We start from the raw sequence: 19,243 nt of genomic DNA, 5'->3' as shown, positions 1-19,243 counted from the left end.
TGTGTCTAAGGCATGACTAGAACTCAGGTTTCCCTGCTCCAAGTCCAGCACTTTAACCATTAGACCAAACTGGCTCTCTGAATGGGACTTAATGCCCACTATTTTTATAACTGATTATTTGGACATTAGTTTTTTGAAAAGTCATGCAAGGATTGCTTTGGAAGTTTCACTGAAAGCTAAACAACAAGGTTAATTTAATTCAATGTATGAAACAGATTGTAATTCATTTGACATTCTGGCATGTTGGACTGACTTGGTGTTAGCTGTAGCAAATTACAGATGAAAGCAACTTCCTTTTAAATTTGCTTTTACTTTCTCACAATATAAACTTTTTATAATTGGTGTTTATATCTTGAGGTAGAAATGCTTTTTCATGACCTCTTTTATATATTCATAAACATATAGGAGCAAGTAAGTGATCACAGCATATAGCTGGGTATTGGAAATAACTCAAAAAGTTTAATCAGTGTTATATAGTAAATAATGAACTAGGCTTGAATTTTGGACCCAAGAATTTAATGCTGTTCTTGCCTCATTATCAAATTCGAGTGTAATTTGAACTCAGAGGCAGACAGCCTGTGGCCTGAGAGATGTTGTTGAATGCAGCTTTCATAGCCCAGCCACAAGCTGGTTATGAGAAATTCTGGGAGCTTTAGTTGAGCAACATTCTGGATAACCATTCCATATTCCTGCACAGACTGAACTGCAGCTATACATGAACACTAGCTGATGAGCATCCTATTCCCAGCATAGCTACAAGCAGGAGAACACAAACTTTTTTCATTTTTAGCCAACTGCAGTTTATCGTACCTAAACCTGGCCAAGAATTGAAGTCACTTTCAATTTCTTGATTTCTGATTCTGGCTTGTTTTATTAAACCATTGGTTAAAAGCTAATATGGATTAAAGCATAATATCAAGAAAACAAGATACTTAGTAAGAGATGAGGTGGAAAGTTCTGATTTCCTCCTTACTGCTGCATCAAAAGAACAATGGGAGCAGTGCCTAAGCTTGAGGTTTATACCCATAACATGAACTATGTAATCATTCTTAACATGGTTCCCTTCAGATGTATTAGACTACAACTCCCAAATTGTCAACCCACATGACCAACAATTGTGCCCTCTGGGGCTTAAAATACAAAGAGGGCACCAGTATGGGAAAGACTAATATTGCTAGGTGATGTTGGGTAGACACAAGATCTCACAGCCCCCATCTCTGTTGTATGACAGTAACTCCTGATTCATAACCTTGCTCCAAGGTCAGACACAGAATTGTGAAATGCTTTACAATAAGTTTGCAGAGTATTATACAGCTTTCTTTCCATTACACACAGTTAATATAATACAGTAAAAGAAACAAATCAGTGTACAGATGTCACCAGGCTGCAAGAGTTCTCTGCATGAACAGTCAAAACTTAACATGTTGAGTTCATTTTCAGAATCTAATAATTAAACTGTAAGAATTATTACACTTGGGGAGAGACTTCATTAAACTGTGTAAATATGAAATATTAAAATCATTCATATTGACCTTTTGTGTTCAGAGAAAAGAGTTTTTGACTTTTGACAGGGAAGCAGTGTACTGACAGGAAAACATAGCACATGCTTAATTAATCTGTTTTTACAGCACTAACTGATGCTTACCTTGTACTTTATATGAAAGTAAGTCCAAAACAGAATCAGCTTTCATAAAGTAACTTGTTCTCAGATTGTAGGTATCTCTTGTGGTGTTAGCTAAAGTATAGGAACCGGACCAATTGTAGTAATTGTTGTACAAGTTGGAAATGATCTCAAAAGTGCCCAACAAAGGTACTCGAAGTGTGTAAGACTCTGGGACGGTGAATTGCGGAATTTTATATTCCTGCGATGGCATATTTAATCCCAGTGATTCCATCACCAATGGTGGTGCTCTTATAGTCTTGGGCATGCTCATATCCTGTGATGATTTTCCGCCGAATGGCACTGGGATAGTAATAGAAGTACTTTCCTTATTCCAAACGTACTTAATCTTGCCATCACTGCAACACAAAATTATGCACTGTGAGATTTAAAATGCATTGCTGTTCTTCAACATATGCCCATTTCAGTAGACAGCAAACAAAAGCAATAACTAAAAAACATTGTTGTAAACTTGCTTGGAAAAAATCCTATTGAAATTATCTCTTGAAGTTAACACCTGTTAAGATCCAGTTAGCTCTTGCTTTAGAGAGAGAGAGAGAGAGAGAGAGAGAGAGAGAGTGTTTATTCACCAACCTCAGTGCTTTCCAGATATGTGGACTTCATGTCCCAGAATTTTCATTAATGTCTATGCAGGCAGCAGAATTTTGGGAGTTGAAGTCCATAGTTCTGGATGCATTCAAGTTGGGAAAGGCTAACTTGGAAATTCAAATAGCTTCACAACTATAATGGGGTTGGCCAGCATCAGACAAAACAAACAAAGGTAACTCATATTTTGTTTTACCTTTTAAAGAAAAGTTCTTCAGGAATGGTGATTATATCCATGATTTGAAAGTCAAGCTCTTGGAGTTTATTTAACTTGTCCTGTAAATTCTGGACATGTGGAATATCTTTGGATGCCTTTTGTAGCCAGGTATTGGTTGCCTGAAAAATCATAGTAAAGTTATCACAATACAAGCATCATATGTTTAGGAACAATTCAGAGAGTTCAAACCCATCTAGCAGGGAAGAAATGCTAAAAACAGTGGAAATATGGTCCTGTGTTACGTTCTCCAGTTGTATGAAAATTGCTGCAGAGCGTCACTTCTTTCCACACTGCTGGGGATCATATGAGAAACTGAAACATGAGAGAAGAACCTACACTAGATTCTCTTGTCATGAGTACTGCAACAATTTGAGTTACAATTTGCATGGAGAAAGAGTCACTGTATCATCTCCACACTGTATGTTATTTCCACTGCCAAAGTTATGTTTGGCCATTACTGGACCTTGGCCTTCCTTGGGGAATACTGAAACCTTCTACAGCTAGAACACTCAAATAATCTGAAATCATCAGCTACACCAGATATTTTGACAAGCATAGGCTATAACAGACACATCTACTTACCACAATAAAATGTGAAATGATGTGCCGGACTGTCATATCAGTATTAGCTACTTTGTGATCCAGCAGTCCATTTGCACTTTTCTGCAGAGACTTTGAATAACCTTTCAAGTCTCCAGGCACACTGGCAGACATTCTCTTCAGGGGAGCACTAGTGCCTGAGTTCCACTGCACCTCCACTTTTTCTGTATCTGAAATCCAGAACAAATGACTTCATATTATTTCCCAGAGAATCTGGATTACAAAATTGAAAAAAATCCTATCAGTTACCATACAGATATTTACTCTGACATGGGGAGGTAGAGATGTATATTGAAAAGATGAGAGGAACAGAGAGAATGATGGTGGAGATCACAGTTTTCATGCAAAGGACATGCTCAACCAGAGGTGTGTGATACATTCTGATTTTATGATAAATTGTACCCTTCAGGCTTGTATGCTCTGGTTCTCTCTCTATATGTCACTACAAAGAGTTGAGCTCCAATAGGCAGCTCCTGAAGGAGCTGGGCCAGAACTGGGGTGTGATTTGGAGAAGTCTTAACATAAACAAATCAAAAGTCTGGTTTTTTTTTTTTGGCAGACGAAAATCTTTCATTTTGAAAAAGAAACCTACCATATCTCAAGACAATCCTTTCTGAAACTGAGGAGCCATGTGAGGTAGCTGAGGAGTCAATCTGGAATATCACTGCATCACTTGACCGATGCAGGGACACATCTGTTTTAGCTTGAGTCTGCAGGCGAGGAATAGAGATTGCAGCTTCCATGGATGATTCTCTCCCAGCAGCATAGCTGGTAAAAGCAAACCACACACACACAAACAAAAAAAAGGAATACAGACATAACTATCATTTATACTACCACTGATGCTTTAATTTCAAAATGGCTAGGGAAGTGGGTGACAAACATATTTGTAATCTTGGATATTCCAGAGTTTACAGGTGTAAATGATTACCAGTTGTGTCAAAGTATAAATTGCAGCAATAATTATGCTGGGCTTTAAACAGTGTGATTGTACATTAAAAACCAATGTCAGAATAAGAAACTGGAGAACAGGATTAATGTTAAGGAGTCTCAGACCTTTCCATCCCAAAATGAACACAGGGAACTTTTTCTGCAGCTTGGGATTATATTGGGAATGGCAGTGCAACACAATACATTACAAAGAGTATGCAGACAACACTGCAAACTATCTTCACAAAAGCAAATTGTATAATGCCACCATCATAGAATCTGATAGGGCTCTTCCGTACAAGGCATATATGCTAGTTTGGCACAAGCAATGTATTGCTGTGTTCTGTGATGGTGTCTCTTCAGCAGTCAAATCAATTTTATTCTAGTTTGACTGCAGAGCAATTCAATTTACATCTGTTTTGCAACTCTGGAATTCCCACTTGCTACACTTTGCTTCCCCTTCTGAGCTTCTCAGTAGTTTCCATAGGCAACCTCACTGACAAACCCCACCTTAAGCCTTCTAGTCAGTTTCAAGCCATTTTCACAATCCTTGTAAAAAAAAAAAAAAAAAGCAACATCATGCTTGATTTTCAGTCCTGATATAAACAGCATACTCTAATTTGCACATTGCTTCCCAGCCTCTGGATTCAACCTTTCCTCTCTGCCACCCACCCTCATACATAGCGGCTCTACTCTTTTATCTATAAACGCGATTAGCAGCTGCTGGGAAAAGGTCCTTGCTGTAAAAACTACAGATTTATATGATATCAGTTTTCAGTGGGAATTTATATGCAGAAAAAAAAATCCTTGCTGGCCTGGCTGTTTTAGCCTCACTTTGTAGCTTTTTTAAAATGACCAGAGACATGAACATGAAATGTATTGGGAATAAGGGTTGGGAGTGAGAGCAAAGTGATTTTTCCCTTCTCTGTGTGGAGCATGGGTGATGGGATTTTTGTTAGTCTAAATGCTGCCATAGTTCAGGAGATAGGACACTGACCAATGATACTGGTATTCTCTTATCAGTCAACTGGAGGAAGTATTGCCTAGTCACTATTTTTGGCCTGTTCTCATAGTTCTAAGGTCGACACAAGTGAAGACAATTGGACAACCAACTTCAAATCACTTGAAATGGATTGGAGAGTAGATACTAGGCCAAGTGGAACTGCTCAGACATTCTTCCCCCACCCCTTTCAGCAGTCAGTAGGGCCTTCACAATATTCCTTGAGGTATAAAGGCCGAATCAACCCTGGCGATCAATGGGGTGACAGATGTCGCAGCCAGATCGCCCTCACATCCGGTATAAAGGCCTATTTGCATGTTATCAGTCCTGATATTTCTGTAAGAATTAGTAGGGGAAAGTAGCATTACCCTAGCTTTCCTGTAATGGTAATTTCAGGGCTTTTCTTGTTGATAATGTCTAAGATAAAGGAATGTGCTTTCTTTTCTTGACTGGAAGAATCAGTAATTCTGAGACTGGTGCCAAAATTGATGCGCAAACTGGGGATCTCCAAGTCAGTGGTAAAAATTCTTTTGGCTCGATTGTATACAAAGTCCATTTTGGCTTCACTTTCTTTTATACCTGAAACATATAATGTTAACACATGGGTTACAAATGTGCTCCATAAAAATAAATGGCCAACATCAATGCAGTTGAAAATGTCTTTCAGTTCAGATCTTAAATTCTGAAAATCTTTGTTTGGAAACCCTTCCCTAGGCATTCACACCATGTGCTTAAAATCACTTGATCTTTTTATACAATGATTGGCAGCTGATTAAAGAGACTAGACCATGAATCAAACTGATATTAAATCCATGGTGCGGTTTCCCATTTGGTTTTGACAGATGTTTGATGTGTGTTGCTTTCATTAAAATCGCTAAAATTACCTGCATCCTGATCTTCCAAGATTTGTTGACAGGAGAACTAGTGATTTTATGCATTTCTACTGGAATTTTTGTCAGAGAAGAGATTTATTATTAGGCAAATCTTTGAAGGTTTTTACATTACTGTAAAACAAATGACACAGCTTCTTACCTTTGGCTTGAGCAATGAATTTTAAAGTGTCTACCAAGTCTTTCCCCTCTTTCTTTAGTTCATAATTAGCACTTGCAATGTACTCCTTTACTTTTCCTGTTGGTTGTAGTTCAATTTCAAACCTGATTATATTAAAATGGAAAGAAAATATCTCATTGTGAATAAATAAATGGAATAATAGTCCAGATGGAAAAAAATATATTACCATTTTGATATCACAGTAAAAATAACTATAATTGATAGTTATTTAAAAAGCATTAACATAAGATGTATTTAACAGCGATGTAATCTTAAAAAAAATCATAGCATACTAAAAGATTTGTTTATGCTGTTGGCTAATATCTGGACTTGCATAACAACAGCCAGTTTTAATTGATATGGAATTTCATTTTTTAAGAACCTTATTATAAAAAGCATAAAGATAAAAGCAAACAAGAACTAATAGTCAAGGAGAAAAGTAGAGAGCAAGAAAGAGACAGAGAAAGAATACAAAAGTGGTAGAAAATAAAAGGAAGAGAAAAAATGAAATACAGAAAGAAAAACTTCTGACTTCTTATGCAGCAGATGTAGATAAATCATAGAATAACCTCTTACTCTAAAACTACTTCTTAACATACACATTTTGTATAATCTATTAATTTAACTAATCATCAAATCCATATATCATAATTTCATTTTTTCTGTCTCCTGCAAAAAGTCCAAAGGGGGCTTCCAACTGGCCTTAAAGTTAATCATTTTTTTTTCTCTAAATAAAGCTGTCAGTTTTGCCATCTCAGCTAACTCCATCAACTTTACCATCCTTCCATTGTAGGTAATGTCGAGCCTTTGTAATTTATATGGAATTTCATAAGCCCCAGATATCTTTAGTCCTACATAGTTTAAAGGAGTGGAAGAATGGTCTTATTTCTGGTTTGGGCTACTTCCTCCCATAAAACTGTTCTCACCTGTTTCTAAATTAGTTTGCAAAATCTATTTGAAAATACACAAATACAGATTTAAGTTATATTTAAGAGGTATTAAAATGTACACTTTAAGCTGCATTTTAATATCTAATAGATATGTGAAAGCTGTTATGACCTTGAAAATTTAACAATATTAAGTTCACTTTGATCTATCAATAATTAGGTGTGTGATATATTCCTGTCCCCCCCACTTCTCCTATTTGCATTATATTCTAGCTGCCATTCTAATGATATACTCCCAACTTCAGACACACATGGTTTTGCATATGGGATTTATATACAAAATGATCAAAGAGCATGTGGCAGAGATGATGAGAGCAGGGTCCTACAATGCTGATATTTTCGGGATAAGGAAATAGAACATCAATTGCTATTAGTTATCTAAACATATCACATTAAAACAACTCTAAAGATGTTTGTAGTAAAGACTGCTGCAATAAAATATAAAGATATACAGTAGAATATAAAATATTTGGCATCAGGATAGTCTGTTCTGAGGTTATATCATGGAAAGGTAAAAATTGACGATGGGCAAATAATTCAGCATCTTGAAGAGTTCATTACAAAATAGATTCCTGGCTTTCAGGATGGTGAGGAGGGGCTTAGCGAAGGATTTGTGTTTGGTCTGAAATGTCAAAGAGAAGTTGGTAACTTATTCAGAGAAAGACAAATGGGCTATCTTACCGGGTTTCCCCCGTCAATGGATAGTAAGGTGCTGCATCTGTAGAGCTAGCGTTGGAATATTCTATTCTGGTACAAAATTTAAGACCAGTAAAGAAAGGGGAGCAAGAGTTTCGTGACACTCTATTCTCAATCAGGGGAGGAATCACGTCAGTTCGGGTTGGGGTGACCAAGTGCAAGACATTGCTGTAAAAAGAAAAGGGACAGATGAGCCTTTCTACTGATTCAACCGATTAGCAATTAAAAAGAAGAGCATATGATCATAAATTAAAGTATTTTGCACAAATCTGTAAACCTGCTCTTGGAAAGTTAATTAACATTCCATATATCATCTTTGAATCTGGTTTATATGTCTTTCTAGGGAGCACTAGAAAACAAATTAAAAGCTCTAAACTGATAGTCCCAGTCCAAGGTATTCAGACTGCTTAAACTATTCTTTGCAAGGTAGAAAACTGCAACTTTATAGCAATTCACAGACTAATTTCATTTTGGAAATGTAGAGAAAGATAATGACTAGATTAGTATATCATAATTGCACCCAGAAACAGTTTTTGTAACAAGCAGGCTAAAAATTATTGCAGAACATCTATGTACAAAGCCTGTACTACACCCTAAGTTTTTATGGCTGAATAGGAGAATACTGTATGATATTTGAAAAATCAGGAACTAAAAAAGAAGTTGTTTACAGAACTGTTATGATACCTGATGCTGAAAACCTTGATTGGGACCTTTGGTGCAGGAATGGTGAGTTTAAGGTGTCCAGCTTTCAATGCAACACTGGCTTCAATTCCAGATTCATGGTATATGTTGGTGTTCATCTGCACACCATTTCTAGCATATTCAGGGATATTCACTCCTAAATGAGTTATAAACTCAACTGCCATAGATGGTTTAACAATCAACTCTGCTTGCATCTACAGGATACAAATAAGACACAAACATTTGTTTCATTTTCACCAAGCATTTTTCATGGTGTGACAAACCAGAATAATTCATTTCTGATTCTGACAGTTTACTTATTGATAGTGTATTTCCCTCACCAGGCTGACAGACAATAAATTTCAGATCCTGAAGGGAATTTACAAAACATTGTTTGGTACCAATAGAAGGGAATATGTGTAGCTCAGGATTGAACTGTGGAGTCCTTGGAGTTCTCTGAGCTTGGTTGTTTTCTTGCAAAAGTTTCTGTAACCCGGCTAGCACTGAAGATGTTACCTAGCCGGGTAACGGAACATTTGCAAGAAAACAACCAAGCTCACAGAACTCCAAAGACTCCATGTTGTTTGGTGTTTGCATTTCTCTGAAAGTCTGATTTTCATACGTTGGAACCATTTAAGCTTGAAACAAGCATATTTCAAAGTCAATGCAGTCTTCAGCACTGCATTTATTATACAATGAAGTATTCATTTACTTCATTTCTATATTCCCCATTCTAAACAACTCAGGTCAGTTTGCATTAAAATTTAGAATAATTTAAATGCGTTAAAACAAAATAACACATTAAAGCATGTTATATTAAAATCATTTTAACTGACTATTATTAAAATTCAAGCTGAAAGACAAGTCTGTAAGGTTCCCTTGTAGGCTTCTATAGAAAATAGTCCCCTAATAAGGAGTGTATTCTACAGTTTAGGAATAATGACTGAGAGGGTCAGGTCTCATATCACCATCAGATGAGCTGGTAATATCCAAAGATAAATCTTGCCTGACAATTTTGGTGAGTTATGAGGATCATAGAAGAAAAATGTTCTCTGAGATAACCTGGGCCTAAGCTATATATCAGTGAGCTTCCATTGTTTTTTCTTTTTTCTTTTGTTTTGTTCCCATGGAAGTGCTACCCTTTATAAGGAACTCCAATACAGATTCCACAGAAAAACAATTTGTAATATACTTTAACTTACCTAAGGAACATTAACTAAGTACCTTCCTACATGACCATCATAATTCTGCTGTAACACTAGACTTTGTGACCATGCAGCACTGCTTCCAGTGTAGGGGAAAGATAGGTAAGCCATTAATGAAAGCCCCAAATCCTACCCCAAGAGCTCCTCCTGATTTTAGGCAAGTCACATACCCCTGTAACCCCTGCAGTTAAAGGGGCATTGTAAAAAGTAATGAGAGCCCCCTGAAATTGTGGCTCTTCTTTGCACTAGCTCACCAGTTACTTCACTTTACTTCTATCGTGTTGTAGCTTGTTCAAGAAACTTCAAAATTAATCTGAAAGCAAAACTCACATTCCTCTGTGAAATCTTCATTCCAAGCTTTGTTCCAGGAGTGGCTACTCCAGACAAAGCTACTTGTAGCTGCAGTCCTGCACTTGTTGGCAGCTCGAATTCATTGTCCATGAAGATGTAGTGAATCATGAGATCATTCTGAGACCCCTGGGAAATGGCCTGGACAATCTGCAGGCAAATAGATAAAGAAAGGAATTGTGTGTTACATTTGCATCCTTCCTAAGGAGTTTCTCTAGCTTCAAGCTTTGACAACTGAATAAAGATTCAAGGAAGATTCTGACAAATATCTGACTTAACCTTTCTAGGTACAAACAAAGAAAATAACAAAAATAATTGATGGGTTGTTTAGTTATATTAAGCCTTGTTCAAATATATCTCAGGATTGTAACATGTCTCCAAATCAAAGCAAATGGGTGATTTAGAGGAAGTTTGCTTCCCTCTGCTGGTTTTCCTTTAAAAAATGTTAGTTTAACGTTGGCTGGGACTTGTTTACTGGGGGCAGGGGAATCATGCATCTGTTTCTGTATTGAACAAGAAGTGTAATTTGACAGTAGGGAACCTGCAGCTTTCTAGATACTGCGTATCACCACTCCCAGTAGCACGGCTCAGAGTTTGCAGTGCTGGGAGTGAAGATCTCCATGATCTGGTAACTGCTAAAGACTTTATGGACATTGTCACTTGCATAGTAACAATCTCCTGCTATGAATGCTTTCTATAACTACTTCTGTAAAAATTCTACAACAAAAAGTACCCCTGCAACAATGTAGTTATTCCACATCAAAACCACCCTCTTTTGCTAGGCTTCTAAAGTCTGGATTGCATGATAAAAGCCAGGAAGAATATGAAATTGGTCAAAAAGAATTTCTTTGTAAAGAATAAACATCAATTAGATGGAAGGGATGTGCTAATCTGGATTAGGGCCCTCGTGGCAGGATAAGGGGACATTAGTCTTTTGTTCCTGCTACTCCAGTCTAGATGGCTTCCCATCTGCCTTCTATTTGCACTGAAAGAAAAATTGTCATTTGGGTTCCAATGAAAACTTCCTGTTCAGTTCACATAGACCCCAGTAGAAAGCAAAAAGCCTAATATCCCTTCTCATCCCAGAGTTTGGTATCCAGATCAGATTCCCAGGTCTGCTTTTCATTTTTTAAAATACATTCCCCAAACTGTAATAGTATGTATGGCATCACATCTAGTCTGGTTGTCAGGTTTCAGCACAATAAATGATTACTACTTAAAAACAAAAGCTATCTTGCTTGTTCATCTTAAGCAATCCAATTTCCATGAAGCAAATCTTTTACTTTGATGTGCTTACATACTGTCCCCTCTTATGTTGATTGTAAGATAGAAATAAATCCAGAATAAAAGCTATAGTTTTTTATTTAACTGGACTCTCTTAGCAATTCTATTCACAACTCAGAAGGACATCTCACTGAATTGTGTGAGTTTTTTCATGGTTAAATGGGCACACAGGATGCAGACTTAAACCAAAGTATACAGACTTAAACCAAAATCTCTGTCTCTGAGTATAATGGTAATGGTTAGTGGTTAATTTGATTGAATAATGAATAGGAAAGAAAAATGGAGGGTAGAATTCACTGTATAGTATTTTGAACACTTACCTTCTGAGGAATAGTCTGCAAGGTTTTAAGGCTTTTCAGAATCAGATTTCCCAACACCTTAAGATCACTGAGTTTCAAGTAGCCCAATTCTTCCTGGAAGATTCTAAAGTAGGCTTTGACATCAGGTGTTGGTTTGTTGGTGATTTCTTTAACGGTTTTCTCAAAATTAAGCATGATTTCTTTCATAATATCCTGAGAAAGCAAGAAAAATGGGAACCCCACCACCACCACTTTGTCAAACACATATCTGAGTTCACAGAAAATATTGATAGCTAACAAGCAATGCATCAAACTATAGAATTTCTGATCTCATTTGAAGAAAGAATTTAAACCAGCTTGACTGAGAATCACATTTTAAATAAAACTTATTTAATCTACATGTAGAAAAAGTCTGAGGCTTCAACTATTGCTTAATCAGCACAATTTCTCAAAGTTTTTTTTTAAAAAAATACTTTGAAACATGTACAGTCAGCTTGTAAAATTTGCTTACAAATCTCTGCTGTAAAAGGGCAAAGAATATGAGGACAATTCAAAAGGTGAACACCTTACTTTTTCTCAAGGAACTTCAGCTGCCAGGATATATACTATCAACTGTGCCTGAACATTTGATATAATGAGAGCACATAAGAAAAGGAACATTAGAATATGAAAACTCTATATATTATTAAAAGGCTCATTTAGTTGGGTATTCAAGGAATCACCTTACACCAGGACATTTACAAATGGCTTATTTATGCTATTTCTGTGTTGCAGAAAAATTGAAAAAGACTTTGGAAATACAAATTCAGATTAAATAAACACTATACCTAACCCTAAGCATTTCTACTTAAAGGTAATTCTGAGAAACCTATTACTCCAGTAAGTGTGTTAACTTTTGAGCCTAATAGTAAATCAATTATTTCAGTATTGTACTAAACTTGACCAAATATTCTACAGAGGTTCTAATGTTGATTTCTAAAAGTTAACAGTACAAAATATCAAGAAAACAGTCATATACCTGATCCTGTCTTCCATCCTTGGAGTATCCAAAATAATCAAAAAGGACTTGGGAAAACTGCTCTGGTACTTTGCCATCAACCCAGTACAAAGCTTTGGTAGCAGCATCAGGGAAAAACCCTCCTGGCCCAAACATTGCTTCTAATGTAGGCTCTAGGTTTTTCCCATCCAAACCAATCTGGTCAAACAAATGAAAATAAAAGTGATTTCACTTGGAAAGCCCAGGTTAACTTGTCTGAACATTCAGTGGCAGTTCTATAGGTGTTTCTTGGCAAAAGTATCAGTTTAGGAAGGCTTCTGGAAGATAAATTGTTCTTTCCATATGGCAATGCAAATTTTAGAACTTTAGTACACCCCCCCTCCCGCCCCCATTAAATGCAGTCTTGTTTAGGAAAGACACGTAGTGAAGCTGTTATAACAGCAAAAACCTATTGGCTATCTTGGAGTATTTTACTTGTTAGATTTTTTATTGCTACTTTCCTTTTGTTTGTTTTGTTTTCTTTACCTATTAAATCTTCATTGACTTCCAGTGTTTAAGTTTGAATTGTTTCAAACAAATGAATTACACATTTGTGGAAGAAGAGGATAATAGTATTAGATTTCTGAGTGATGGTAACCGAAATTCTAAGCATATTTATTGGTGATTTCGAACTGACTTATTTCCAGGTTATTGATTATCGGGCTGCAGTCTAAATAAACAAACACAATGACTTCAGCTTTATGGGAGATTTCAAATGTAAAATTAATGGCTCACTGCTGTTGTGTTTGATCATCACTGCATACAGAACCCTTGTCCTTTGATATCAAGATAGTCAACAGCTGCAGTTTTAGCAATTTTATTCCTATTCCAATTGATTACTGAAACCATTTATAATATATTTTGATGAACTGGAAAGTAGTGAGCCTATGCTTGTTGGGTAAAATTTTTATATAGGTTTGTCTTTTAAAACTATAGTCTGTTTTGAAAGCTTTTGGCTTCAATACAGCATTTAAATAAAACAGTAAATAACATAATACATTGATGTCAGTATTCATGAGTAGGAAAAATAAACAGGAAGAAGGGAGAAAAGCTGCTATACCTCAAATATATCCAGAGGTTTCAGCCCAAATAACTCTAATGTTGTTTTTAGCATGGCTTCCTTAGCTATATAGCTGCTTGGATCAAACAGCAGATTTCCTTCTAATTTTGCTGAGAAAGGGTCCTCAGACCATGGGACTGTCACCATCTTGGAAACCTGATAATTTCGTGAAAATCTTCGGAAATCTTTGACTGTTGGCATCTGGTTTCCTTTAAGAGCCTCCTGAATTTTGATTCTGATCCTGATTAAATAGAAATAGAATGTCCAATGTTATTAAACAGATAATCAAAAGAAAGTAAATAAAACCCTATACAATGTTGAGGTAGATTACAGTTGTAATTTTCAGTAATGTGGATTTGCTGCATCATTCTGGGAATCTCTACTAAGTAGATTGCTGGTGCATTAGCTTCACTGATGGGAGGAGACAAAAGTGACCTGAAGAGAGGAGACCCTATAACTAAATTCTGAATTTACTACTTCACTACAGCCCTACCAATTAAACAGTAGCCAAAAATCCCTACAATCACTTTCTAATTAAAATTGTGGGCTTTAAGAGTCCTCAGAGAATAGACAATTTTACTTGGCATGAAAGCACAATAAAAACATTAAGTGTTATTTAGAGAATTTCTTTCCTAAAAGTCCTTGTTCCCTTCACTTAGAACAGGTTTGTAAAAAAAAAAGAAAAAAGGTTGGAGTTTAGATAGGTGGATAGGAGAGAAGGCAACTTTGTCTCACAGCTTCAGATTAATTAATTAATTTATAAATCAAATTTATATGGCACCTATCTCACTATCAGTGACTCTAGGCAGCTCACAAGAAAGATAAAAACATTTAAAAACTACAAAATGCATTAAAAGACTACAGACAAAATTAAAAGGCGGAGACAGGATCCTCAAGGCATCAACCACCCCTAGTTAATAAACTGCTTCCCAAAGGCAGCAACTTTACTTAGGCCTTTCCTTCTGCCTTTATTGCTTTTCAGAAAGAAGTTCCAAGAGCACCAAGGTTGCACAGAGAATTTTGGAAAGTCCTTTCATTTGTGAGCAGGTACACTTTTTGATTTGTTCAACTCACTTTGTCTTTGATTAATGCCATGACGGGGGAAGAGGTACTCTTTAGCCCCCATACAATGTCATTGAGGTTAGTTCATTTGATTTTGGCCTCACTGAACATCCTTATGCAATCATGCTTTAGTTAGGTTACTGAAGTTATTCATTAAGGTTATAAGCACAATTTCGACTAAAAGATAGTGAAGCAATTTCAGCAGATTTTAAAATAGCTTGACTTACGGTTCATTGTAAAAATCAGTAGAATCTAAGATATTGGCAATGTGGGAAGCTACAAAACTTTTGACTTGTTCATTCTTGTCCTTCAGAGCAACTTTAATGACTTTTGAAATATCAGATGAAGAAGGGTTTCTCATCAGCATGAGGTAAGCTGCTAAACGTTTATTAGCTGGAGAAGAGGCTTCCTGGAAGACTCTAATAAGCATTCCGCGGTCCTGAAACAAAAGGAAAATGATAGTACTTTCCTAAAGGATCAGTATGGCAGCAGCTGTGAATACTTTAATTGCTATGTTAGGAAATGTTTAGGATTCACTTCTGTGATTATCTAACTCGCCAAAAGTCTATTATACAAATAAAAGAATCACATACCTTGAGCTAGATCCTCACGGAAAATCAAAATGCTGAAAGTCCATTTCAAGTATTAATATGATTAATAGAATCATTAATTCACCGTTAATCAAAGCAATGCCTTGAAACTAATTTAACCAAAGTGTGAGATTTGTTTGATTACCCATCAGAAACAAAATATATGAAAAAGTTATAAGTAATAAGTTATAAATAGTCTGTTTTACCTCATCATTTATAGTCATTTTTCTCAGTGCCTGAATAGCTGCTTTCTGGATATCAGGGGATGCAACATTACTTCGAATACATGCTTTTAGGGATTGTTTCACACTGGGATTGACATTTTCCAAAACGTTTCCCATATTGCCAATGGCCTGTGAACCACAACAGAAAAATACAAGTGAGTTTTTTTTCTCCCCACCAAGGAATATTCATCTGTAATAGTGAAAAGAAGTACTTTCACAAACAAATACCCTCAGGGTCAGGTAGGTGAGGTCCTCATTTCCTGAACATTCTTTGCTGATTAAAGATGTCATAAAGTTTACAACATCTTTTATTTCTTCTGTAATTCCTTTCTGGAAGTAGAATCTGGAAGATAGGAATATTTTGAAAAATCTTTCAAAACTGCAGGGTAACTTAAAGTGAAAAATCAGTAATTGGCAGATTGAGAGTTCTTTGCAAAGTGACTTCATCTATCCCATTAGTTCTGTCAAATTTATTCAAGAGCTGCTATAAACTGACCAGAGATATTCTCACAAGAAGAATGTTTACCACATATTGTCTTTGATAAAAAAAATGTTTGGCCTTCAGTGATAACATCTTTTAAAGGGGGTGTGTGAGGGGGAGAGAATGTAGATAATGTGAAAGTCTTAAAAGTGAAAGCTCAAATCTCATTTCCTCAAAGGGACTAAAGAACCACCAGGAGATCAAAGTGTTCAGCAACCTACACTGGTTGGTCCCAACTTCAGGTTGCTTATTTTCAAAACATATTAAAGTAATTTATAATTAATAAAAATGTATTAATAAATAAAAAAATTCCTCCCTTCCTACTGCTAGTATTCCTTACTGCCTAGATCTAATTTCTTTGCTACGTGTATTGAACCATGATTTTATCTCTCCTCTCCTCTCCTCTCCTCTCCTCTCCTCTCCTCTCCTCTCCTCTCCTCTCCTCTCCTCTCCTCTCCTCTCCTCTCCTCTCCTCTCCTCTCCTCTCCTCCCCTCCCCTCCCCTCCCCTCCCCTCCCCGCCTTTTTTCTTTTCTTGACATCTGGGCAGAATGTTTATGTTGAACTCCTAATAAGATTGACACTCAAAGATATCACGTATGTTTACACTAATTAACCAATCATCTCACAAGCAATATTCCTTTCTGTGAAAATAGGAGGGGGCTTTTTCTAAGATGTTTATCTTTCATAAGTATTTTTTAAAGTATATGTTTCCTTATTAATCAGAGATGGCTTTTCAGCCAATTAAAAATGTTAGTAATAGCTTAATTTAAGCAATTCACTATTTGAACAGTTTGCAGTCCTAATGACAACTTTATGCTGCGTTAGCTAAATTTTATTCCTAAGTAACGTCTTTTCCTATCAAAATATGCTGAGTTGTCACATACCTATTCACTGAATGGCTCAAGGCATAGAAAGAAGCTCGGCTTGGGTGATACTCAGCCATGGTTAGAATCTCCCGTATTGTTTTAGTGCTTGGAGAAGGTAGCAGTCCCATGCTGAATGTGACAGCATCTGCCACCAGGGGGTCAATATTGCCAGTTCTCAATATTTGAAGGATAGCTCCAAAGCATTCTGGGGTTCCACACTGAATCAGGGCCTGTATTGTGACGGAACTATAAAGAAAAAGAATCAGAGGAATCACAGAGTTGATCTGATGACACATTCATAGTACCGCTGTAGTGGCCAATGTGCTGTCCAGTTTGCCATTGATATATTTCATTATCTCTGCCTTAGAGTTTATTTTAATTGCCTATACAATTGCCTTTAATTGTATAGATGGGCTAGGAAAACATTGGGCTCTCGGTATCTCTGGAAATTAACAAACTAGAGTGATGATCAGCCAATAGTTATGTTGAACCTTTTAGTTTTTCATGTTCTAATTTCCCAATAAATTGAAACCAAAGCATAGCATTGTTTGGAGAAGTCCATAAATGTTTTGTCCATTTTCTAATCCAAAAAAATAAACAATATGGAGGATAGTGGTATGACTTGTCCTATAGTAGAAAGCCCACAAGGCTGATACTAAGTTTAATGCTAGATAATGCATGTAAATTGCTTTGAAATCATCTGTGTAAATGTTATTTTAAAATGGTCTAACATGTAGACTGAATTTTGATGCGACCAAGGACAATTTTATTTGGGTTGATGGGATGATATGTGTTAGCCAGTAAATTTTGGCTCATCCAAAGGATATTGAGAAAATCCAATTATCTGATGAAAAATAAATGTTTTGTAAGAATCAAGATATGGGCTGATTCCAACAAACCTTTGTCCATCAACAAAACTCCAGAGTTCACTGGAGCTGGGTGGCTAATCAATATAAATAAATAAATAAATAACGAATGAACGAACGAACTGGGAGGGGATGATTTTCTCCTCTTCCATGTACCCTTTGATTTATATCCAGAGGATTGGGCTTCCTCTAAATTGGGGATGAGAATATATAGGAAGAAGTAGAAAATCCTGTCACATAAGTAGATTGCCATCTAACAATACTGTGTTTCCATTCTCTGCTGATAAAGCATTTGTCTGCTGTTCTCCCTGACTTACATTTTCCAGCATTGGTCTTCTCTTTGCAATGTGTAAATTGCTAACTTTGGCCACATTGTTACAAGGTGTATGGCCGAACATTCCACTGTGGGGTTCTATTATATTGATTCAACTGATGATAAAATACCTGGAAGTTTCCATCATCTTTGGCACCAGGGGACTAAGAGTGCTATTGTGCAAGCTTCTCAGCCCAGTGACAAATCTGTAGAACAAGTTGGCTCTTTTATGGTTTTGCTGAGAGTCTGTGAGTTTCTTTAATTCTTGAAGAACTTTCAGAACAGCATCACCATGCCTGAGAATTTTGGTCTCCACATTCTCCAAAGACAGCTCTCTCTTTATTCGGCCAGTAACTGGAAAATAAATGCATGTTTTCAAAATGATACATCACTGCACGCTGCCCGTGTTATTTTAGTTGAATTGCAGATCCTTCCAATTGTAACCACCCATGCCCCCTCCTAAAAGTTGAGGGATCCTCTAGAACAGTGTGAAATGTGGATGCTTCTGGAATAAGCGAAGACTGGGCACCTCACTTTGTTCCACTAATGCTTAGCCAGCATCAGGTACAACCATTATTAATTTATTACAGTATTAGTTATCATAGCCAGCTTTGTGTTACATTATTCAAGTGCTCAAACTCACCCTGGACACTGGCAAAACAATTATTCTCTGTGTTTGTTAGCTAACCAGATGTCCAGATTTAAAAGTGAATCAGCCTCGTTTCAAATGGAATAATGTCACATTGAAATGCTGCTATTTCCAAGTCAGTCTAATAGGAGATATTAACCAGATCTTAGTATCTTTCTTGATTTCTTTTCATAAGCCTTGCCTTAGGTCATCTCTATCCAATTTGAAAGGCATCAATTTATTCATGTCACCAGTGGTGAATGGATGTTCCTTACTAATCCTGATGGACTTAGATTTTTTTTTTTAAGATGAACCAAAAACCATCTTGCCTTCTGTGCATGAGCCTTGCAGTACAAATCAAAACAGGTTGCTCATACTACTTCTCTATACTGCGTAGGGTAGTCGTCAAGATCCAATAAACATTATTTTTCTCTATTTCTCTTTCTTTAGAATCTTCTTAAATTTTGCATTCGCCTATGCACTAATGCCCTTTAATACTTTATTCCATCTCAGAAGAAGCATAATAGTCAAAGAGACACTACCCTCCACAACTGCGGTTGCTTCCATCTTTTCCTTGTAATGGATCTTCAAAG

At 36.4% G+C, this 19,243-nt stretch overlaps 1 protein-coding gene across 1 annotated transcript in view; it reads right to left on the bottom strand.

The window, feature by feature from the left end:
* Window positions 1-19,243, bottom strand: part of APOB (apolipoprotein B) — a 43,999-nt gene that overhangs the window by 15,390 nt on the left and 9,366 nt on the right. The window contains exons 8-24 of the mRNA XM_015889909.3: window positions 18,154-18,376; window positions 16,862-17,089; window positions 15,724-15,838; window positions 15,478-15,624; window positions 14,909-15,120; window positions 13,620-13,860; window positions 12,542-12,718; window positions 11,545-11,736; window positions 9,923-10,090; window positions 8,391-8,602; window positions 7,692-7,874; window positions 6,046-6,167; window positions 5,382-5,592; window positions 3,676-3,851; window positions 3,066-3,253; window positions 2,463-2,602; window positions 1,646-2,019 (exon numbers count right to left, since the gene is read on the bottom strand). Of these exons, the coding sequence (XP_015745395.2) occupies window positions 1,646-2,019; window positions 2,463-2,602; window positions 3,066-3,253; window positions 3,676-3,851; window positions 5,382-5,592; window positions 6,046-6,167; window positions 7,692-7,874; window positions 8,391-8,602; window positions 9,923-10,090; window positions 11,545-11,736; window positions 12,542-12,718; window positions 13,620-13,860; window positions 14,909-15,120; window positions 15,478-15,624; window positions 15,724-15,838; window positions 16,862-17,089; window positions 18,154-18,376 (3,309 nt within the window). The remainder of the gene's footprint in view (window positions 1-1,645; window positions 2,020-2,462; window positions 2,603-3,065; window positions 3,254-3,675; window positions 3,852-5,381; window positions 5,593-6,045; window positions 6,168-7,691; window positions 7,875-8,390; window positions 8,603-9,922; window positions 10,091-11,544; window positions 11,737-12,541; window positions 12,719-13,619; window positions 13,861-14,908; window positions 15,121-15,477; window positions 15,625-15,723; window positions 15,839-16,861; window positions 17,090-18,153; window positions 18,377-19,243) is intronic.

The sequence above is a fragment of the Python bivittatus genome, unplaced genomic scaffold (assembly GCF_059951505.1).
Source record: "Python bivittatus isolate LINGU-HERP-01145 unplaced genomic scaffold, Pbiv_v1 ctg000020_np1212, whole genome shotgun sequence".
NCBI lineage: Eukaryota > Metazoa > Chordata > Lepidosauria > Squamata > Pythonidae > Python > Python bivittatus.
The sequence above is the reverse complement of the archived record's forward strand: the minus strand, read 5'-3'. Positions and strand labels throughout refer to the sequence as shown.